The following is a 24,329-nucleotide window of genomic DNA, read 5'->3' on the forward strand; positions in this document are numbered from 1 at the left end:
AGATCAATTGTTTAAGGAACTGATTAAGGATATTAGTATTAGTATTATTATATATATTAGTAAACTCATTATTCTGTCACTCTGAGCTCGGACCTCCGGACCAAAACAGCTGTTTCCTACGGGGAGAGGTTCGGCCCCTGGCGTCGCTGTCTCCTTCGTCCATGTCTAAGTATAAAATGACAAACTTGCAGCGCGCATCACCCGCCGCGCAGTTAAAGGTGAGGAGAGGAGCTCCTTTGATTGGTGAAGATCAGAATCGGCCTTTCTCTCCTCCTCCTGTCTCCCTCCCCTTTGCCGTTTGCGCCGGTAGGAGGGACGAGGGGAGGGCTTGCGCTGGCCTGCATCGGACTGCGCTGCCCACCAAACTTGCAAAATGGACCTGGACACGCCTTGTTGGCGTGGCAAAGCTGCGCTTAGACTTCGCTCGGTCTAGGAAACTAGGGCCCTAAGTAGTATTTTATAAACTGGCCCCTACCTGAGGTCTGTCCCTGTTATCAGGTATCAGCTGCTTGCTCACTTCAGGTGTCAGCTGCTTGCTGACATCAGGTGCCATTTTCTGCTGGAAACAGAAACAGGAAAAAAATTAAAACAATTATGATATAGGTGAAATCTCAAGACACAATGAGAACAGTTTCATCTGAAAATTACTAAAACAACTACTATCAACATTAAACAAATTGTACCTGTCTGCGCCAAGGCCAGTCTGAATCCCCGTAATTGTAAGTCATTTCTTCACCTGGGGTGATGTCTCTTAGGGCAAACAGGCAAAGATGTGGCATCCCACCAACATCAATAACTTTTATCTTGCAGTTAGGCTTGATGTGGTCATCATTCACAAGCCTTCCCAGAGACTTGTCTTCAACAGATGCATCAAGACTTAAAGAAGAGAATACTGATGTTAAGAGTAGAAATAACCTACTTTGTTTGGATACAGTGTTAAGAAGGACACATTTTATTTGGAAGTTGAGCAAGCAATTGAGGTAGCTTGCAGCAATACACATTTGCAGTATTATCGGGGTGGTGAGTTTCTTGCATGGTTTGTTAGGAATTGGGATGTCCTTAGGTTAACAGGTCATTCAAAGCTCATCTCCTAAAACTATTGCAATGTATTACACCTGCCAACAAAAGCATATTTAATATAACTTACCACCAACATCCCCCTTTCCATTTGAAGTCAAACAGGAATACTGCTTCTGTGTCATTGTAGTTCTTCGTAAGAAGACCATCTTGTTTGAAAAGTTTACCACGGTATTCAAGCACAAAATCTCCTTGGTTGAAAACCTCCACAGCAAGCACACCTCGACCTTTAAAATTAGAAAGAACATGATGTGATTTACATTCTAAAACCAGCTGCTGGAGACTTGACAAGCTGAGTTGAAGGGGACAACATCAGACGGTTTGAGTCGAGACAAAACGGGCCAGTTCACACGTTTACCGTAAATTCCGGACTATAAGCCGCTTCTTTTTTCCCACGCTTTGGACCCTGCGGCCTATAATATGATGCGGCTAAACTATAGATTATTACAAGCTAATGACCTTTAGGGGAAAGTTAACACCAAGTCCTTACCACAATTACCCATTAACCTCAATGTCCCAATTCCAAATGTTGCATTATAACTGCATATGAAAAACAATACAAAAGGATCTACCATGTTAAACCAAGTTTATTTAACATTTCATTTCTTTTCATTAATTGTATATTAGGAATTGAGGAAAACATCAATACCTATAGAGAAATACTGCTGTTACATGACTTTTCCTAAAACTGTCTGTATTTTAATCTAGAATTGTTTTTATGTAAATTACACAAAATATGATATGTTTTTTAAGCGGTCATAATGACTGTTCATCATTTCACAGGGTTTCATTGTTGCATTTTTCGCGCGGTTTGCTTCTTTCATTGTCTCTCTTGTCTCTAACTTAAACGTTCTCCAGCTGTGCTTCTTTGCGAATTTACTTGTGAGTTAATTATTATATAGTTGTATTATATAGCCTGGTTGGCACCATGGGCAAACAAAAACGGGAGTTCCCCCTGTTCAGCACAAGGTGTTGAAATGATGCGACTCTGACTGTGTTAATTTTCTTGTTCAGAGTTTTCTGGTCTGACTGGAATGAACCCACCACAGTGGCTGGAAAACTGAATCAATTCACCCGCCAGCACACAAATTCACACGCATTTGGCGGGTAGCAGGTGTTAATTTCCATCCCCCGTGAACACACAGAGGGCAGACCTGGACACGTGCGGCTTATAGTCAAGTGCGGCCTATATGTACAATTTTTTTCACTTAAAAATGAGGTGGTGCGGCTCATATTCAGGTGCGCTCTATAGTCTGGAATTTAGGGTATCTGCAGCGTTCTAAAATGGTTTAGTTTCATCTCATCGCAAATCTTTGGTCTGAACTGGGCTTACAACACCAAAGTCACACAAAAACACAAACTAACGAATCAGGCAGGCAGTGGTAGACTAGCAACTCCCATGTTCTGCAAGGTAAAAAGACTAACTAAATATAACCAAAATTGTTCTAAAAAGTTGTCTAACCCAGCTTTAAAATGTTAATAGCCAATCCACACTGGCAGTACAAAGAAGCCTTGTGTAAATGAGATATGCATAGGAAGCAATGATGAATTTTGAATTTGCATAGTGTAATTCAACATAATTATTAATAGGATGTGTACAACTGACACTAACACTACTTGCAAAATGTAAGAACGTACCTTTGTATGGGTTGATAAAATGCTCTGTGAGACCAGCCTTATCAGTTTTCAGTTTAATGTGTTGTTCGGCATCCTGTTGAGGACGGACCCGTCTTCTCCTTACAGATCTCTCCATGATCGCTTCATTGCCAGCCATATCATCTGTTTGACAGAATATTTCATGTATAATTAACATATATGAGCCATCCAGTTTAGCTGACATACCTTTATTGGTTTCCTTTATACCAGGATATAATTTTTTATGTTGATAGCTTAGTCACAAACTAATGCAGGCTTTTTACCCTCTTAATCAAAACTCTTAAGTAGCAAATTTGCAGTGGATTTACCTGGAGGACACCTGTTGTGTCTCACACACTCGTTATTTTATTGTGCACACAAGAATTTATCTATGTATATAGTAAATCATATTCCCAACATCAAAATACTGAGTGAAGTTAAGAAATAATTTAGAACACAGACGTCAGTTAGTATTTGTCAGATTTTAAGATTCTGGCACAGTAAGCTAAACAGTCAATTGACCTGGGAAAATACCGCTTTCTACATATTTACATGTTTATGCTTGTTGAACAGGTATATTGATAAAGCACTGGCATTTCTCTCCTGAAAATGTATTGCACTTACAGTAAAGAGCATAGCATAAGGAGCTCCTCTCCTCTCAGTGTCTGAGCTGTCAGCCCTGACAGAGAGGAGTGGAGAGGCTGCAGCTTGAGAAATTACACCAAAACATTAAAAAAGTACAGATAAAAGAACCTCAGAATCATGTCAGAGCTTTTCAATATTACTGTATTTAATAATTTATGACCCGTGCCCATCCTACCACTCCCTGCTAACTAATCTCATGCCAAGCAATTCCTGAAAATTGGCACTGTTCTTCCCTGAAGCCCCCGTATCAGGGGGCTCTCCGACAACACAACAACAACTTCCGCACAAGCAACAAGCCCGTAGCACACACACAGACATGCTGCATATCAACAGAAAGTTGAGAATCTCCGCTAAACGTTCATATAAACCATCCGTAGGACGGACGAACAAACACCGAAAAAGGAGCTAGACAGAGAAACGAGCCAGCAAACAGCCTTCTCTGATCTGACCAGGAGCTAATTGTAGCCACAGGATAGCAGACACTCGACAGATTCCTAGCTAGCTTTGTGGATAAATATCAATTTATCGTTACCAACTCGACAGAAAATGGTCAGTCTCACATTTTCTATGAGTTCCCTGTCATAACATGACACATGGCATAAAAACCTGATTCATTTTCAAGACACATCATGTTTGCTTACCTTAAATGCTGCTCCTCATGTCATCTCCCTGCTGTCCATCTCCGCGCCTCATGCATTCTAGGCGGGGCTTGCGCACGTCATGGAGGGGGGACTTCACTTTTTTTTTTGTACAACTTTATTGACAACAAGAGTATACACAGGACTGAATACAGTTAGATGAAATAAGTGTATACAACATTAATACACAACCAAACCATCATAAATACGCCCAGGGGTTGACAGCAAAACTGAAAAAACATAAACTTAAATAAATATTTTGTAAAGCTTACAAAGATCATACGTTTTAACAGCTTTTTTATTCTCACAATCACAGAGGGAGGAGATATATTGACCAACATATGCAGACAGTTCCAAGAAGTTTGGCTTCTTACCAGAAAATTTAGATTTATTTATATAAAATTTGGATAAAATAATTAACAAGTTAATCATATAAAACTGAGAATTTAGTTTTTTATCATATTCAGTGTAGCCAAACAAAACATTTTTCCAGCATAAATTAAACTGGGGATAAATATGATCAGTGATAAAGCGTGCCAGTCTGCTCCAGAGTTGTCTGGTGTGTGGGCCAGACCAAAATAAATGAACCAAGGTTTCGTTGACAGAGACACAGTGGAAACAGTTCACATCAATGTCCTTCTTAAGCCTTTGTATATAATGATTAGTTGGGTAAAAACTATGAAGCATTTTAAATGAAATCTCTTTGACCTTGTTGGTTAAAAAAAACTTATTAGGTAGTAGCCAGACTTTTTCCTAATTAATATTTCCAACAAATGTAGACCAGTAGGATAAAGCAGAAGGTTAACTTACAATATCTTGTTGAAATAGTTGACGAATAAACTTATTTTTATTTTTATTATTACCCGTGAAACAAGCTTTCCCCATTACTGTTTCAGTAATGTTTAAATATATGGGCAAGTTGTTGTTTACATTAAGATTTTTAAAGAGGGAAATAATACCCGAAGGCACAGCATCAAAAACAATAGAAAAATCCTTACTCCATACTGTTGCATAAATTCAACATAACTGTAAAGACGTCCATGTCGGTCAAACAACTGACTCAGTAAAAGTATATTGTTATCAAACCATTGTTGGAGTAGATTTATTTTTTAGATTTATTTTTGTACAAAAGATATATATTGTTCCAGATAAAGAACCTTTACGGAGTAAAGTTATGCTTGTAAATTAAACACCATGCTAGCAGCATTTGTTTGTGGAATGAGGAAAGTTTGAGGGGAAGTTTGTCAGCATTGTAAGTGCAGAGCAACAAGAACTGGAGCCCGCCGACTGAAGAAAAATCATAATGGGGAATAAAGTTCCATTAAGAGGTTGGAAACTTGAGGTAACGCTAATCCAATTAATTTTGAGGGACTTCACTTTTATCTTTCTATAGGGGGTTTTCACGGCGCGTCATCACCGCGTCATCAAACCGGAAGTCGCCATATTGGAGGTACTGGAGGTATTGGAGCATAGACATATAAAGAGTAGACGCCGCATCAAATGCTGCAGCGTGAGAAATGCGGCCACCATCTTGAAGCGGCCGTTCTACTCAGTTGAGCAGCAGCTGACAATATATCATTATAGTCCATGTGAACTGCTTCATTGTTTCGCAGTTCAGTCAGCACAGGAGGAAAATTTTCTCCAATCACTTTGGGGACAAAACTGTCAGAGTAAGGCTCAATCAGGGACAAAATAGCAGACGTTGATCCAGTCGCACTAAGAGCCCTGAATAATGATGACAGTTCATCACTGGTTGGCTGTTGTGTCTTCCCAACTGTAACAGTACAAAAATCACTACCGCTTTGTTCCTTAAGTGACTGTGCATGAGCAGCACATTTCATCTTGCCAACTCTTTTACTTGAGATCTCTTTGTTACAGTGAAGTCAATCTTCCGGCATTCCCTGTATTCCACCTTTGACAGTGCAGTAGGTAATAGATAGATAGATAGATAGATAGATAGATAGATAGATAGATAGATAGATAGATAGATAGATAGATAGATAGATAGATAGATAGATAGATAGATAGATAGATAGATAGATAGATAGATAGATAGATAGATAGATAGATAGATATACTTTATTGATCCCAATCTGGGAAATTACAGTGCAGCAGCAGCATTACACAGACACACATTGACGATAACAACATATAGTATAAGAATATAAAGAATAAGAATATAAACTATACATAATAAAATAGTAAAATATAAAGAACAAACTATACATAATAAAATAGCAATAGCAAATAAAATAAAATGTGATGTACAAAATTATATACAAAAACAAACTGGCAGCGTTGATTTTAGTGCAAGAAGAATGTGCAATGTGTGTAACTGTATAAAAATAAGGTGCGTAGAGACTGTAAGTTATGACCAGAGTTTTTCAGCTGTTATTATACAGTGTGATGGCATGTGGCAGGAAAGATTTCCTGTATCTGTCCCTTCGACAGCGGAGCTGAAGCAGTCTGTGTGAGAAGGTGCTCCGCTGTCTGACCACTGTGTGATGGAGAGGCTGCTGCTCGTTGTCCATGATGGAGAACAGTTTATTCAGTGTCCTCCTCTCCACCACGGTCTCAAAGGACTCCAGCCTGAGACCCAGTACAGAGCCAGCCTTCTTGATGATCTTCTCAAGTCTGTTAGTGCCACTGGCTCTGATGCTGCTGCCCCAACACACAGCAGCAAAGAAGATGGTGCTGGCAACAACAGACTGGTAGAAGATCTCCAACATCTTGCTGCACACGTTGAAGGATCTAAGCTTCCTCAGGAAGTAGAGTCTGCTCATCCCCTTCTTGTACACAGCCTCGGTGTTAGATTTCCAGTCCAGTCTGTTGTCAATCACCACTCCAAGGTATTTATAGTCCTCCACCTCCTCCACCACCTCCCCTCTGATCCATAGTGGCTGTGAAGGCGTCTTCTTCCTCCTGAAGTCGATCACCATCTCTCTGGTCTTGTTGATGTTCAACCTCAGGTGATTCTGTTCGGACCACTCTACAAAGTTGTCTATCAGTGTCCTGTACTCCCCCTCCTCTCCATCTCTTATACACCCGACAACAGCTGAGTCATCAGAGAACTTCTGAAGGTGACATGATTCAGAGTTGTACTTGAAGTCAGTGGTGTATAAGGTGAAGAGGAAGGGAGAAAGCACAGTCCCCTGTGGAGCTCCTATATCACTGGCCACCACATCAGACAGGACACTGCCCAGACGGACAAACTGTGGCCTGCCTGTTAAGTAGTCAGTAATCCAGGAGATCGCTGCGTCGTTAACACCCATCACCCGCAGCTTCTCACCCAGTAGCAGAGGCTGAATGGTGTTGAAAGCACTGGAGAAATCAAAGAATGTGATCCTCACAGTGCCTCCTCCACCATCCAGATGCATATGGGCTTGTTGCAGCAGGTAAATGACAGCGTCATCGACTCCTAAATGGGGCTGATAGGCAAACTGCAAGGGGTCCAGAAACGTCCTCACCTGTGGTCTCAGCTGGTCTAAGACAGCCAATATGCCTTTTCTTGAGTCACTGTCTTTGAGTCTCTCAACTTCACTGTTTCTTCAATGAGAAACAATAATGCAGCAACATGTGTGCACGTCTCTCCGAGGCCAGCCATACACGTGCAGTGGGCTCCAAGTATCCGGTCTGACTTCTCAGCGATTATCCAAGGTTCCAGGGGTGTTGCTCGGATTGATTGAGAATGGAGTACCTGAATAAAAGACAAAGCAACAAAATAATACTGTAAGAATAACAAAATAGTTTCTCACCATTTCACTTTTAAAAAAAATAACAGGTAACGTAGCCTTATCTGCATCACTTGTTCACAATAAGGTCCAGGCCTCCCAGGGGTTTTTAACTCTGATAGTGATGAGTGCTCTGTAGTTTTGTACAGTGTATATAGAAATGTAGACTGTGCATATCATATACTAATGCATATCAAACTGGAGGTCCTTGAAATTAAAAACTCTTGGCTAACGTTACACCTGGGTATTCATGATATCATCATCATTTAGGTTGATTAAAGACGTTATTGCATTACTTACTTTGGCATTCACAACACATCTGTCGTTGATGACTTGATACTGCATCTCCCTCACCCATCCACAGACCATCTGGTTATAGGCCTTCAAACTTTTATAAGATTTAAGGTCTTCCGCTGTGTATGGGCTTGGCGAGAAAACCAGGTAGTTTACGATATCAGGATACACAATTGATGGAAGACTCTCCAGGTCGTCATTGATCCAAGATGAGGGAGCCAACTCGTATGGATCTGTACCACCAATAAACCGTAACTTTTCCAAATATCGTGCCTTTTCCTGAGGACCAAGTCCTTCCCTGTATGCCTTTGCGTCTACAACACATTTTGAGGAGCTTTTCTGTGGTTTCGGACATTTATCCATCGCAATCCTGTATGTATGATCGCAGTGTTTACCTCCGAGTGCCTCCAATATGGCCGTGCACCCGGGTTACCGCCCAGAACGTGACGTAGGTGAAAACCCTCTATCATCCCCACTTCTTTGTAGTTGATTTTGGATTGATCAATGTATTGCATGAGTTTGTAATTTGTGTTTAGTTTATAAATATTATACAGTGATTATAAGATATAAATAAATAATATAGGCAACAGTTCACGCCTATAGGATTTATCAATTAGCTTACAGTATATTAGATAGGTACACCTGCTGTGTGTCCATGGTGATGGGTTGATGATTCCCCCATTGGAGTCCTGAATGCTAATCCCATATGTTACTATCATGCACATGTGCATTGATGAAATGATAATGATGGCTTTACTTGCACCTGCTTTCACATAGCGCATAGCCTACTGTACTGGCTAGCTATTCACACTATACTGTGTACAATTCAATTCAAATCAAAGCATTTATTGTTATGTACAGTGAAAACCAACTTTCCCTGTACAATAAACGTCTTACATTTCCTTCCACTCTGAATGCCATTCAAAATACAATACAATAAATTAAGATATTTGGAGAGATAAAGAAAGAAAAGTATCCGAAGAACACAATAGTCTGTGTACAATATATACTTTACAATATCAATATACAATATACAATACGAGCAACTAATATCTGTGCAAAGTCTGTCCAGGCAAAATCTGTCTGTGATTGTGCAGTACGTATGAGATTGTGTAATGTATCCAAAGTGAACCTTCCTGTATGATGAGGTGGGTTAGGGTTGTGGTAGGGGCAGTGGATTAGATCTATTGATCAGTCTGAGGGCTGAGGATAAAAACTGTCCCTTTGCCTAGAGGTCCTGCATCGTTTGTACCTTCTGTCAGAGGGCATACGTGTGAAAAGCTTGTGTTGCAGTTTGGGGGAGTCTTTGATGATGATGTCCTGCAGAGATGGTAGGGGCATCTTGACAATCCTCTCAGCAGTTTTTACCACTCTCTGCAAGCATTTGTGGTCCATGTCACTGTGGTTCATACCACACAGTGATGTAGCTGGTCAAGATTCTCTCTGATGCAACTGTATGGCTGATGTTGTGTCGATCTTACAGTTCATAATACACCTGTTGAATCTCCTTACAGTACATATGATAGTGGTAGCAGTCAACAGTCTCTGTGTTGTGTTTTGATGTTTGATGTTGTCCATGTTGAATGTGAGAACTATTTTTATAACTGACTGGTATACTGTTGTCAAAATGTCCTTTCTGACATGAAAACCTTTTATGTATGTAGATGTAGCCTTCTTTATACAGCCAACCCAAGGAGGGGTTTCGCTTATATACCTATTATATACATAGCCTACAAATTGTGATTTTTAAAATATGTGATGCAAGAATGTGATATCAGGAGATAGAAAACTGTAAAATATATATATATATATATATATATATATGATTTTATATATATATATATATATATATATATATATATATATATATATATATATATATATATATTATCAGGCAAAATACAGGCTACATATAGATCTTGACTATCTATCTATCTATCTATCTATCTATCTATCTATCTATCTATCTATCTATCTATCTATCAGGCATAATACAGGCTATCTATTAGCTCTCTATTTGCCAATTCACATCATCAAAGTAGTTAGCATGTTGTGTTAGCATGTAGCGCTAGCATGCTAATATTAGCTAACTCATTTTAACACATTGCTAGTGCTCTGCTATGAAAATGTAGCCAAACTATATTTTGCTTGGCTATCTATCCATCTATCTATCCATCCACCCATCCATCCATCCATCCATCTATAGCTATCTTTCTTATCAGGCAAAATGCAGGCTACCTATACCGCTTCTTTATTGTCAGGCAGAATGTGGACCACCTATGGGGTCCTAGACAATTCCACACACTTCCACTAGGGGCAATGTAGAGGGATACACAGATTGAGTGGGGGGGGTGGGGGGGCGACACACAGATACACAAAAAGTCTGAAATAAGTCACTTTTAGGGACAACTGAGATTTTAAGAAAAAAACACATTTTGGAGCGTGCTGAATACGATTCAATTGAAATCTAATTGGGGACGGTGGTTTTGGTCCCCAAAGGCAAAGGCGTCCCCAAACAACTGGTGTGTGTGCTGATGAAAGTCCCCAATCTAGGCTTAAGTAAGGGCAGACACACACACACACACACACACACACACACACACACACACACACACACACACACACACACACACACACACACACACACACCCCTAATGATGTGAACCATATCAGAGCTGTCAGGGCTGTGTCATTGCCTATCGTGGGTTTGATTTCCATCTTGACAGAGATTGCAAAAGCGGCCCTAAAAATTTTATCATTAATATTATTGTGTCATTTTTGTTGTGTAACTATACATACCTGTGCGACCGCCTGGTCATAAAGCCGTTTTATTGGCCGCGAAGGATCTGCTGCCACCTGCTTCAGCATCCCCTCCGTTATTGCAGTGGTGCTAATTAGGTCAGCCTCCGCCTCGTGACCATGCTCACCTGGCTGGCGGATGATGACGATGGGCGGATCGTCCTCATCAATGTCTACAGGGCCAGTGTGCAGATAGACACTGCAGCCCGACCGGGCACAACGCCAGTATATTTTCTCTGCCGTTACCTTGTTACGAAGGTAACGAAAAGAGTTGAGGATAAGGGTTTTACCCCCACGGCTGTTTGCCACCTGCAAGTATGCCATTTTCGTCTGAATGCAAAGTCTCGCGCAGGTTGACGAAATGCAAAACTGTCACGTGTCCGTGGTCTTAGGCCAGGTCTGGCTCCAGGTTTGAGCAAATGCATAAAAACCAAGATCTACCATTTCCAAAAGATATGTTTTATTTTTATTTATTTTTTTATTTTATTTTATTTAGGCCTATTTATTTCCGGTAGGCTAATTGTAGTGCTTAATTTGTCCATGTGTAGGTCCGCAACACTGGGAGGGCGCTGTTCCGGGGAGGTGGGGGGGGGGGGGGGGGGGGGGGGGGGGCATTATCTGGAGTAGGCTACAGAGGCCTGTAATGTAATAGAAAGTCCAGTGGATCTGGATCAGAACGCATCTGTATGGAGGGAGGGATCAGCTGATCACTGCTTTTGACTTTCTCTCTGAGCGTCTCCGCAGAGAGTTGTCTCCGCCTACAGATGTTCTCCTCACCCGTTGAGCCGAGTGTCAGGACCTCATTATATATTATAGCCTATTATATTATATATTATATATATATATAGGCTATATATTATTATATTTTCTTTTATATAGCTACAGTCAGTCACCACTGAAAGAGTGCGCTGGCAGCGGGAACTGCCCATTGGTCCGACCTCCCATTGGTTCAACCTCCCATTACTCCGACAAAATACCCACTGGTCCGACCTCCCATTGGTTCGACCTCCCGTTACTCCGACAAAATCAACCACAAGTCGGACCAATAGGAGGTCGAACCAATGGGTGGTCCCGTTAGTTCGAACTGTCATCGCTACTTTGTGACAAGCTCTTCCATTGATAGGAGCATGCAGCTTTCTCTCTCTCTCTCTCTCTTTACGCACATCACACACATACACGCGCGGCCCAGAATATCACCATATTCAGTCAGAGAGCCAGATCATGTCAGATCGCACACAACCATCATAAATGCTGATCAAGATGTGTAAACTGATAATCAAAGCCCCCCCTCCAAGAGTACAGAGTAAAAGAAATACACTTTTTTTTCTCTCCCCCCCTCCGCTCGAGCGTGGCTGAACCTGGCCGGCTTGAGCTCACTTCACGGGCGCGAGCCTGCTGCAGCCGCCGCTGCTGCTGACAGCAGACTGAGAGAGAGAGAGAAAAAAAAAGTAAATTTCGCTTTGGTTAGGTTCAGGCAATGAAGAAAGGAGTTGGTTAAGTTTAGTAAAAACACCAGGTAGAGGCTAGACAGGCTGGAAGCATAATGAGCATTATATGTTATTAATATGAAGTGCTTGTTTTGCAGTTAATTATGCACATGATCCGTTTGATCCCAGAAAGGAAAAAAGGATCAATGCGCAGCCTCCGTTTCCTTTCTGATTGCGTCCGTCTGTCTGTTCGGAGTGGGAGAGAGAGACAGAGAACCCAATCCACCTGTCTGTAATGTAAGTTTGATTTGATATGAGTGTCAAGGTTTAATTACGGACACTAATGAGCGCGCAGCAGTGCGTAAAAGTCGTGCGTAATGACAGCTCCTCGTTGGTGAAACACAATAAACTGCACCTCTTCTTCCACGTTTGTCTTATTGACAGGTGGAGCCTTTATGAATAATGATATAAATGCATAGTGAACGGTAAGAATGGAGAGTTTGACTAACAACTAGTCCAGTTCGATCTAATGAGGACCTCCCATTAGTTCGAACTCTCATTACTCCGATTATCGGACCAATGGGAGTTCGAACCAATGGGAGGTCGAACTAATGGGAGGTCGGACTAATGGGAGGTCGGACCAGTGCCATGGACCCCTGGCAGCAGGACAGACAATCACATGGATAATCATTAAAGTTAACAATTTCACTTAATGTGGCTATCAATAAATTAACTCCTGTTATATTTCATTGGTGCCAAAATGCAAATCTTGAATAGCCTAATGCTCTGCCTTTTTAACATTTAAAAGGTGTACAGAGAAAATATGAGATTTGCTTGTAGCCACAGCACCTTAAAAAAAACCCACTGTAATGTAGCCTATTTCCATATGCACACCAGCCTCGCTTCCAATAAAACACACACTCGCATTATAATTGCGATCAGTGAAATATGTAACAATATAAAACACAATTTAAAAAGACATTTGATCTAGATTTAGTTCAAATGGATGAAGCTTGGTATTTAAAAGTAGTGGATTTGTCGGTGAAGTGTGAACTGCGGATATTTTGTCTCCGTAGTGCTGATATGACCAATTGCGCTGTCCGCTGTCGCAGTGCTGAAATATGAATGAATGACAGCGTGTCACTGCCAGAGAGAGAGAGAGAGAGAGAGAGAGAAATTTAAAACCCACTGTGAAGAATTTGAGACACTTCCAGATGGAGACAAATTAAAATATGTTTTAGGTGAAAAAGCAAAGTGCAGCAGACTCGCAGCTGCGTATGTGTCCTCATGCCACAGACTAAGGGACGACCACGGAGACACCACTCCACTACTCTGTAACTCTGTAAATATTTAGTGATGTAATCTGCTTTTAGATTTAGATTTTTTTTTTTCTTTCTTTCTTGTGCCAGTGTCTTGTGGCTTGGTGACTGACAAATGTAACAATAGTTTATATTGTTGTTTATATTTCACTGTCATTGTCAATATTCCGCTATTGAATGTCTTATTGATCTTTATTTATTTATTGTTATTATTTGTTATTAGCATATTATTTCATTGTTGTATGCTTTGGCAATATAAGCAATGTCTTGTCATGCCAATAAAGCTATTTAAATTGAAATTGAATTGAATTGAGAGAGAGAGAGAGACTTTGCCCGCCCTTCCACCTGCACTAGGTGCATAGGCTATAGGTGCAGCCCAGCCCATATTAGGCTACAATCGCATTGTTTGTTTTAATCAATCCTTGTAACACCGTGTGACAGAAATAGGCCTACTCATTCTTAATGTGCAGAGGCACAGTGACAGTGACTCGCTCTCCCCGATGCAGCGGGCGGAAGTCATCAAAATGGAAACATTGTAATAACTCTGTGACCACATGTTGCAAGGTGACGCAGAGCCGTCGGCGGCGCATTGTCCTGGAGGCTAATCAGCACCATGGAGAGCTCACACTCACCGGAAAATAACTAGCCGCTAGATATCTGTGTGTGTATCTAGGGCCGACCTTTGATGAGCTAGGACATAATGGGTTTTAGGCCGCCGTCGTAGCCTATCTTCCCAGATGACAGGGAAGTCCACAAGCAGCTAAAAGAGTAAAACACGCCTCGGCTGGAAAGATTAGACGTCAGAAAACCCGATGACTGCCAACAAAAAGAAAGCAGTTTTAAAAGAAAAAGTCCTGTCCTGTTAGGCCCTGGAATTTTTGAGGCCCTATATATATATATATATAGCCTATACATATATATATATATATATATATATATATATATATACATATATATACAGTGACGGCTGGTATCAATGGGCTAGTAGGGCTAAGCCCTCCCTGCATTACACAACAAAAGATGAGGAAAAAATATTATATATAGCCTATATTATATTCTCTAAATAACATACAAAAGGTTGTTCTAAGTCTTAGTAAAATCGGAACTGGCAACAATATTAAATAGTTTCAAGAAAAACACAGGATATCTCTAAATGGGCTAATTTTAATCAGCCCGAGCTCACCGAGTCTGCTCCATGGTCTGCTCTCATTCATTTTCCGACTGTGGATGATTGACAGGTGCCATGTCCCGCCCTCGCCATTCACCGACTGTTTGGGCTAATTTCATTCAGCCCACAGGCCGAGCGGTTCTGACCAATCAGCAGGGGGCTGACGCAGGGTCAGTGATTGACAGGCATCATGACCCGCCCCCTTGGTTAACTTGTCATTGGGGCTAATTTCATTTAGCCCAACACCGCTGTTTTCAGACCAATGACAGGAACCGGAGGAAAAGTTGTGTTGTTGTGGGAGGGAGAAGACAGAAACAGCGGCGCTAGGCGCTAGCATCACAGGTAGCAGCATACTTTATTGCTCTAAACTGTCTTTGCTAACATGAACGAAGTGGAGAATCTAGTTTCTAAACTCACCGGGAGCACCACACTTAAATGACATGGCGATAACAGACCAGAAAGGCCGTCGATATGAGCTGCATATATCGTCTTTTTTATTTATTTATTTATTTTTTAATTGAGCAATATCGTCGGGTGTGTGTGCGTGCGTGCGTGTGTGTGTGTGTAAGTGTTTGTGTGCGTGTGTGTGTGTGTGCGTGCGTACGTGTGTGTGTGTGTGTGCGTGTGTGCGTGAGAGAGAGAGAGAAAGAGAGAGAGAGAGAGACTGTGTGTGTGTGTATGTGTGAGATAACCAGGTGAAGATTTTTTTTTTTTAATTTTTTTTTTTTTTGGACTAGACCCTTACTTAATGCAGTGTGTAGGCCTAGTTAGTTGCTATACTTTTGTGAGATGGGATAACCCTAACTTTTAGCTGTGTTAACCATTTAATGGGTATAATTTATTTATTAGCCCACCCAACTAATTTGACCACCAGCCGCCACTGTATATATACATACAACAACTCCCCCCTACAAATGCACGATTGTCGGTGTGACGTGCAGAGCAACAGGACGACTCAGTCCATGAGTTTCATGTCTCAGACCGGATCATGTCAATCCAGCTGCAGAAATATCGTGGGATGGGAGAGCCGTTTTAAACAAACATATGGTGCATGCACACACACTTCGTCTGTGTCGCGCGTTAAATGGTTGGAAATGAAAACGCATTACCTAAACACTACCGATAACGGAGGGATTCGATCCCACATAGGAGCAAGTTAATTGATTATACGAGGTGAGCCACTGGACTGCACTCATCTCATGGTCAGAGGCTGAGACATTAATAAGCTCCCTGATATGGGCCTGCAGGTGTGTTGTTGCTACTTATTGTCCGAACGTGAAACAATAGGCTAGATGATAAGAAAGAGAAAAAAACAAAACTGTGACGGCTGCCCGCAGCGGCCGGCGGCCGTCCTGCAGCACCGGCCGTTCTGGTTTTTTCCAGATTGTCCCGCCCCTGGTTGTTATTGTTGTTTGCAACAGGTGATTTATGCTCGAAGCTCCAACTGTGTGTAGCCTAATGTGGGGGGCGGCTCTCCTCTCTCCACTTCTCCGTGCATTCTGAATTAAATAATCCTGAGATCGCCACAAAAACAGTGAAAACCTGCACAGGAGCGGAGTTTAATGCAGTGACAGCAACAAAAGGAGATAAGCGAGTTGTGACAAAATTGAATCAAAAAACGTAACAGGCCATCTACAATCATTTTCTAGGCTACTTTATTGAATGTGTATTATAAACGACACACCGGATTATGTCAAGAGGGTCTGGCTGCAGAACTCTCGCGTCAGGCCTCTTCCTGTGCAGGCTGCAGCCAGACCCCTCTCGATTATGTTCACACACACACAAGACACTCCGACGGGTGTTCGTCAAGCCAGGCAAGAGGTCACAAGACACACGTGAGAATCCGGTCCCTGACCCTTCAAAATAAAACACCTCCGGCCCCCGGAAATTCGAAATGACGAACCCCCGAGAATCTTCGGAGTAGCGAACCGTTGGAATGGCGACCCTTCGACAATCTTCGGAGTAGCGAACCGTCGGAATGGCGACCCTTCGGAATGGCGGTCGCCCCCCAGTTGCAGGTATTCAGTGCATGCCTTCGACCAGGGAATCATCATCATTGCTCAGTCTTTTGTTTGCACTAATGGGCCACCTATTGGTCACACAAATCGCACAGAGCCTGCAATGGAGCTGGCTGTTCAACTTTGAAGGAGGACCGGGGGAGGGGAGGTTATGTTGGAAGGCTAGCTGGACCAGACTCTCTCCTGAGCAACAACACACCCCAAGCCCCTGAACATTCACACCTGCTCCGATTTGATATCACAACTTCACAAAGTTGAAGACACCTGCTGCACCTATAGTCTAATCTTTGTATGACTGAATTATTCTGCATAAGACCCTGACTAATACTCGTAGTAATGCTGCATTAGCATCAAAACAAAGTAGGCTAAATAAAAAATGATAATACATATGTAGTCTTAAGAAAAAAAGTGGAAAAGTCAGGGGGCAGGGGCCCACTTTAGTATTCTTTCAGGGGCCCCAGAATTCCTAGCAACGGCCCTGATTATCTGACTAACTTGTATATTTCACTCAGTGGAACGGCGGATCAGCTGGTGCGCAGTGCGCGCTGTATAGCCTACTGTATTCTCTCTCTCTCTCTCTCTCCCTCTCTCTCCATCGCGCTGTACGTCTTCACAAGACACAGGTCGACGTGTGTGGGGTGAGATGGAAATAAGAGCATAGCGTACCTTCGCTCATGTTGAGTTCCATATTAAGACAGGTGCGTCAGTGCCAGTAGATCGTCGCGGAATCGCGCGTCAGGCATTTGGCTCTAATGGGAATGCCTGGTTTGACGTGACTTTATCAAGTGAAAAAAAAAAAGAGAGAGAGCTGTCAACCACTCTAGACGTGTCAGGTCAGCATAGCGCAGGGGGAGGGATATTAGTATTCTGTGGTGAAAAATACACTCATTCATGAAATTTTATTGAGAATTTTACAGAGGTGCACAGCGCATGTTTACGGTGTCTGGTGACTCTGACCCCTACACCGCAGCAGCCAGCAACAGAATTTTACAAAATAAAAGCATGTGAGCAACATGCATTAATGTGCGATAAAATAAATGTCGCAGTTAATAGTTTAATGAGTTAGCCAGAGATGCACAGCAGATTTCATGGTTGCCGATTGGCAAAAACTGAAAGAGGGGCTTGTAAATAACTGTTTATATTACAGGTTTCACACAAACAAACAAAAAACATCCAGTATGTTAAGTCTCAGCTGTGCCATGGCGAGGGCGCACGACGCACAATCGTGGTTTTAATTTATGAACCTCACAATTATTTCTCTTTCCTCTTGTTTGAATATAGGGGCGGTCACTTAGGACCACACTTTCAGTTTACACATACAGTCTCATGCGTGTATATTCACGGACACGTTGGCATGTTGTTTATTTATTTGTTAGGGTTTATTTGCGCACCGTATGCTTCAGTGTTAACATTAAAACCACCACAAATCATTTACTAGAATGCAAAATCTGTAGACAGGTAAACTGCGAGTGATGTACATTTTTATTTGTGCTCTGTCTGTGTTTATTTATCTTTGAAGCTACTTATAGATTGCTTGTTTTGGAGGCAATTATAGCAATTCATCTGAGGGAAAAAAGAAAGGATGAGGAAAAGTGATTGACAGATTAATTCATTGGTCAAAATCACTGCTCCTCCCCGTGGACAAATGAGACACTGCAGCTGATTTTCACACGGGCTGCAGAAGGGCGTTAACAGTCGTGGCTGTGTTCACTACGTCATCGCGAGGGATTAAATTATCGCCACGGGCCAAGCAGGAGCCCGCCACGGACCCATCACGGTCCCGCAGAGGTCCCACCAGGGACCAGGGGGAACTTCGAGGTGGCTACATCTGTACAATATATCAGACTCTGTGTGAAGGATTCGGAGATGAAATCTGGCCCACTGGACTTTCTATTTGTTTCAAAGATTTATATGATGGCAGAAAAGTTTATATCAACCATTAGAGAAGAAGAAACTGATGAAGTAGGATCCATGTTTAACTTCAGGGAAATAATAATAACCCCGCCGCCCCCCTCCCCCTACTGTGCGTTCACACCAAAAGCTTCCAAATTGTCAAAACGCAGGAAATCAATTCATTTTCAATGAGAGCCCAGCAACACTGAGCAGCCCAGCAACACTGAGCAACCAAAGGTAAAATGGTAAATGGTCTTGTATTTATATAGCGCTTTACTATACCTGAACGATACCCAAAGCGCTTTACAGTACATCACATTCACCCATTCACACACACATTCACACACTGAAGGTAGAGCAGCTCTCACTCTCTGAAGACCACCTCCACCTCCTCCAAAGCTTCCCATCCCTGAAAGCTGCTCCACCCACCAAGGACTGGACACAGGTCAGAGTCTGTCCTCCATCATATGAGGGGACTGTAGTGAGAGCTGTGTCTCAGCTGCAGGAGACGCTCTGTGGACAGATGGAGAAGATGAAGATGAAGAGGGTCCAGCAGTTTGCAGTGGATGTGACTCTGGATCTTGATACAGCATATCCTAATCTCATCCTGTCTGATGATGGAAAACAGGTTCATCATAGTGATGTGAAGAAGAATCTCCCAGACAACCCAAAGAGATTTTTTAATTTTGCCAATGTCTTAGGAAAACAGAGTTTCTCTTCAGGTAGATTTTACTTTGAGGTTCAGGCCAAAGGAAAAACTGGCTGGGTTGTGGGAGTGGCCAGAGAGTCGATTGACAGGAAGGGAGACATCACATGGAGTCCTCAGGATGGACTCTGGACCATAAGGTTGGGAACTGGAAAGTACATAGCTCTTGATAACCCCCCAGTCCGTCTCACTCTGAGGCCTGGTCTTGAGAAGGTGGGGGTGTTTGTGGATTATGAGGAGGGTCTGGTCTCCTTTTATGACGTACAGTAGATGCTGCAGCTCTCATCTACTCCTTCACTGGCTGCTGCTTCACTGACAAATTACACCCACTCTTCAATCCCTGTGTTAATAAAGGAGGCAAAAACTCCCTCTGATCATCTGTCCAGTCAATCAAACTGAGTAGACAAATGACTTATTTTAATTCTGTAACAGGACTCGGTGTAATAATTTATTGTGACATATGTTTCAAGCAAAAGAGGTTTGCTCTTCGTCAGGCTCTTTGTCTGAAGAAGAGCAAACTTCTATTGCTCGAAACATACGTCACAATAAAGTCACGAGTCCTGCAGAGTTGCACGTACTTTTGTTCTTTGTTGAGTTTGTTTTTTGGACTCAGCACCTGCCCTCGTTGGTGTGATGTGTGTCCACTTTGGTTTTTTCTGTTATTTTAATTCTGTCTCATGTTTAACTCATCGTTTCTAATAAATACACTTGATGAATAATTGTTATTGTGTTGGTGTTGCTGTTGAAGTTGCAGTGAAGAATGAAGCCTGATACGTTGAGTCACTGTTTATTGATACATCAGATTCTAACAGATGATCAATAGCTGATACTATATGAGAGCAGGTGACCTGGTTTGTGACCATAAACAGTTTCATTATCAGTTAATTTATTTTAATTGGCTCTTTCAAAGAGGCCACACCCCCTTAGTGATGAGTGTCTGATGATCTGGAAACACCTGAGTCGTCCTCAGTTTCTCCTCCAAGACGTCTTTTATACAAACATGCAGTGAGTCTGTGAAGTGCTCACATACAATCTTAAGAGCCTTAAGATAACCGGCCGATTTTTGTCTTTGGTCGGAAGGGGTAAAATCAGCCAGATTGTCTTTATGTGTGTGGTAGCCTTAACACAATAAATTCTCACAGTGAACAGCAATATCTTATAGTGTTTGTAGTGTTCATAGCTCTGTACAGTGACTATAGTGGTAAAGAGCTTTACACAATGATTGACATCACCACAAGTCAATGACCATCGGGGGGCACACAAGGTGGCCAATCAGATTGCAAGGGGCGGGCGGGTGCCCCCCTGTGCCACCATGGAAGACCCGCCCCTGGAGAGGTTCAGTGACACAGTGCAGAAGTGAAAGTGAAAGTGAGAGATCGAGGACTGAGCTGCAGCAGTGACAAGACAGAAAGATAAAGCGAGTCCTTTGGGCAGCGTCTCTACCAAACACTGGTGAGTACAGCTCATCATATTCACTCTGTGAGCAGCAGCCTTAAGGCAATTTTATTTGTATATTCCATTTTTGTTTCCACAGTTTGTCTCAAAGGGCTTTACATAGCATCATAACAACATCCTCTGTCCTTAGACCTCACATCGACTGAGGAAAAACTCCCAAGAAGACCCTTCTAACAGGGAAAACCAGGAGAAACCTCAGGGTGAGCAACAGAGGAGGGATCCCTCACCCAGGACGGACAGACATGCAATAGATGTTGTTACAGACAAGAAAACAGTTTATAACATGGAATATGTGAAAAACATGGGAGTGGAATTGGTCAGTAAACAAGAGCTGATGAAGGCAGCTTCTGGTGAGCAGGCTGGGTCAGATACAGGAACGGCAGAGGGAGCGGCCAGGAGAGGAGAGGAGAGAAGGAAAGGAGGAGCGAAGGAGAGGAGAGACTGAGAGGAGAGGAGAGGAGAGAGGAGATGGGGGGAGAGGAGACGAGACGAGAGAATGAGAGGAGAGAGGAGAGGAGAGGAGGTGAGGAGAGGAGGTGAGGAGGGGAGAGGAGAGAATGAGAGGAGGGGAGAGGAGAGGAGAGATATCCATGTAACCTGATGCAGTCTAAGCCTATGGCAGTGTAGATATAAAAAAAAGTGAGATAGAGAGAGTGAGAGATTATCCTGTAGTGTGTACTCCCCTTGCACATATACTGTGACAGATTTTGTGAAGGAGATCCATTGGGTTTGCTGTAGGTTTGGTGTATGCAAGTTTTTACATAAATACAGAAAAGTTTATTACCATTAGAGAAGACGAGACTGATGAAGAAGGATCCATGTTGAGCTTCAGTCTTGAGTCTTAAAGAGACAGAGCATTATTTTAAACTAATGTGTTTGTTTTCCCTCCCTCAGTGTGTAGACATGTCTGCTGCTGGTCACCTGAGGTCTGAAGATCAGTTCCTGTGCTCCCTCTGTCTGGATGTCTTCACTGATCCAGTCACCACATCATGTGGACACAACTTCTGTCAAAGCTGCATCACTCAGCACTGGGACGTTAATGCACCATATCAGTGTCCAATGTGTCAAGAGGTTTTCAATGTGAGACCTGAGCTGAAGATCAACAGGTTCACAGGTGCACAATAAACCTCTGGAGCTGTTCTGTCAGACCGACGTTTTTTAGACAATAGGAAGTCATTACCTTGTTAACAGTTTTGGCGTGAGTCTTATGCCTTTTTTCAGAACTGTTAGCAGCTGTCAGGTGGTGACGTGCCTTATCAGCTGACTTTATAGAGGCGTGACCGTCCTCAGATCTGACAGGTCAATCACGCCTCCTGCTGTCAGGTTGATCCCCCACGATGGCGCTCCAGGTGTGTGACAGGACTTTATCTTATATCCACTGCCTCCATGACCTGAGGCTAAAGGAGAATTCCGGTCATTTTTGACCCCTAAATCGTTGTCCTGATGGTCACCCAGTGTTGGGGGGAGCAAAAAACGCAACTAAAATTGATGCAGGCAAACCGGAGTTACACCATGGGTACCCGGCGCTAGGGATAGCGACAACGCTAACCCATGGGCGCAATTCTTTCAACCACAACAAACACTCAGAAAACAATCAAATATCTATGGTACATGACTCAGATCCTATTGAGACACCACTGAACTCATATAGTGTACAGTATAAACAGTATAAACTTTGTGTTTTTGCATGTAGCCACTCACTTCAGATAGCCCAACTCTGAAACATCCTGGAAAGACATTACTATCCGATCGCAGAGCGCCTGCTCTCCCCGCCACAGAAACAAACACTTTTTCCTTGTTGTGATGATTTCTTTACTTTTGTTTCTGTGGCGGGGAGAGCATGCGCTCAGGAAAACTATTTAGGGGTCAAAAATGAGTGGAATTCTCCTTTAAGGTCACTCCTGAATTGAGAAGAGGCCAGAGTCATTCACATCAAAGACTCTGGACGATGAAACGGGATGAGGGAGCGTACATGCTGTCACACACCTGGAGCGCCGTCCTGGGGGAGCGACCTGACAGCAGGAGGCGTGACTGAACCTGTCAGATCTGACTGAAGGTAACGACTTGACTTCCTATTGTCTAAAAAACAAATCAAAAAATCAGTTCATCAAGTTAAATCAGTAGACATTTTGAACTTACACAACATAATGAGACATGTGTCTGCATGCTCTGCTCTGTTTTAGACCACAACACTCATGAGGTTGTTCCTCTGAGAGAAGAATATGAAGGAAAGAAGTTTGAGGTGGAGGCTGAGGTGAAGAGGGTCCAGCAGTTTGCAGTGGATGTGACTCTGGATCCTGATACAGCACATCCTGAACTCATCCTGTCTGATGATGGAAAACAAGTTCACTGTCGTGATGTGAAGAAGAATCTCCCAGACAACCCACAGAGATTTACTGTTGGTTTCTGTGTCTTAGGAAAACAGAGTTTCTCTTCAGGCAGATTTTACTTTGAGGTTCAGGTCAAAGGAAAAACCGACTGGGTTGTGGGAGTGGCCAGAGAGTCGATCACCAGGAAGAGTTGGTTCTCACCAAGTACTCAGGATATTTACTGGACAATATGGTTGTTAAATGGAAGTGAGTACTTAGCTGGTACTGACCCCCCAGTTGATCTCAGTCTGAGGTCTGGTCTTGAGAAGGTGGGGGTGTTTGTGGATTATGAGGAGGGTCTGGTCTCCTTTTATGATGTAGATGCTGCAGCTCTCATCTACTCCTTCACTGGCTGCTGCTTCACTGACAAACTACACCCACTCTTCTGTCCCTGTAATAATCATGGAGATGAAAACTCTGCCCCTTTGATCATCTGTCCTGTCAATCAAACTGAGTAGACCAATGAAATGACTTGTTTTCTTCATTCTGTCTCAAATCAAGTGCTCACAGACAAAACATCACGTATTCATCATAGAAACAAAAACACTAAATCGGTAAAAGAAAATAAGTGTGGAAAAATTAAGAGAATAAAATATTTGAAAAAACAAACATTTTGCCTATTTGTTTTTTTCTATTGTAAGATCCAAACTGTCAATCAAGTGCTTTTGGACGGGCTTTCCTGTCCAGGATGAACAGGTGTTTCCTCCTATGGCGATGATGATGACGACGACGACGACGACGATCCAGTGAGTGTCAGGCTGTAACACTGCAGGTAAAGAGACTGAGCTGAGGTCCAGGCTGCTGTGACATCACCACACTCACACCTGAGCTCTGTTCCAGGTCAGAGGTCTGGTCCTTCTGTAACTATGTCTGTTGTTTCATCTGCGTCAACAGCAGCATCATCTGCCCTTTTACATCCTCCACAATCTAATCTCCAGGAACCAACAGCCTGCAGGACTAAAGTCTGTTTAGAACCGTCTCTGAGGTGTCGTTAAAGACGGTGGCGGTCCTCAGGTGCTGCTCTAACACACTGTCCAGAGATGCCACAAGATGTCGTCTCATCATGGCCTCCCAATGCCACCTCAAAAACACCAAGGGACAAAATATTTCTGTTCTTATCCACCTCTTCTGTTACAGCTGCTGTTGCTGCTGTTT

At 42.6% G+C, this 24,329-nt stretch overlaps 1 protein-coding gene, 1 long non-coding RNA gene and 1 pseudogene across 2 annotated transcripts; 2 read left to right on the plus strand and 1 right to left on the minus strand.

The window, feature by feature from the left end:
* Positions 1–529: 529 nt before the first annotated feature.
* On the minus strand, positions 530–4,020 carry LOC146960958 (uncharacterized). The gene is made up of 5 exons (XR_015035328.1): positions 3,999–4,020; positions 2,716–2,856; positions 1,148–1,304; positions 684–876; positions 530–556 (listed from the first exon to the last, which is right to left on the minus strand). It is a non-coding gene; the product is annotated as an uncharacterized LOC146960958 (long non-coding RNA).
* A 12,707-nt stretch (positions 4,021–16,727) lies between these two features.
* Positions 16,728–19,753, plus strand: LOC146960959 (zinc finger protein RFP-like; annotated as a pseudogene).
* A 909-nt stretch (positions 19,754–20,662) lies between these two features.
* Positions 20,663–23,632, plus strand: LOC146960960 (E3 ubiquitin-protein ligase TRIM21-like). Its single transcript, XM_085771904.1, has 3 exons — positions 20,663–20,698; positions 21,700–21,919; positions 22,989–23,632. The coding sequence occupies exons 1-3, from the start codon at positions 20,663–20,665 to the stop codon at positions 23,630–23,632; spliced, it is 900 nt and encodes a 299-aa protein (XP_085628030.1).
* Positions 23,633–24,329: the final 697 nt, after the last annotated feature.

Source organism: Trachurus japonicus, unplaced genomic scaffold (assembly GCF_045865225.1).
Source record: "Trachurus japonicus isolate A0001 unplaced genomic scaffold, Traja_1.0 AP029789.1".
Classification (NCBI taxonomy): domain Eukaryota; kingdom Metazoa; phylum Chordata; class Actinopteri; order Carangiformes; family Carangidae; genus Trachurus; species Trachurus japonicus.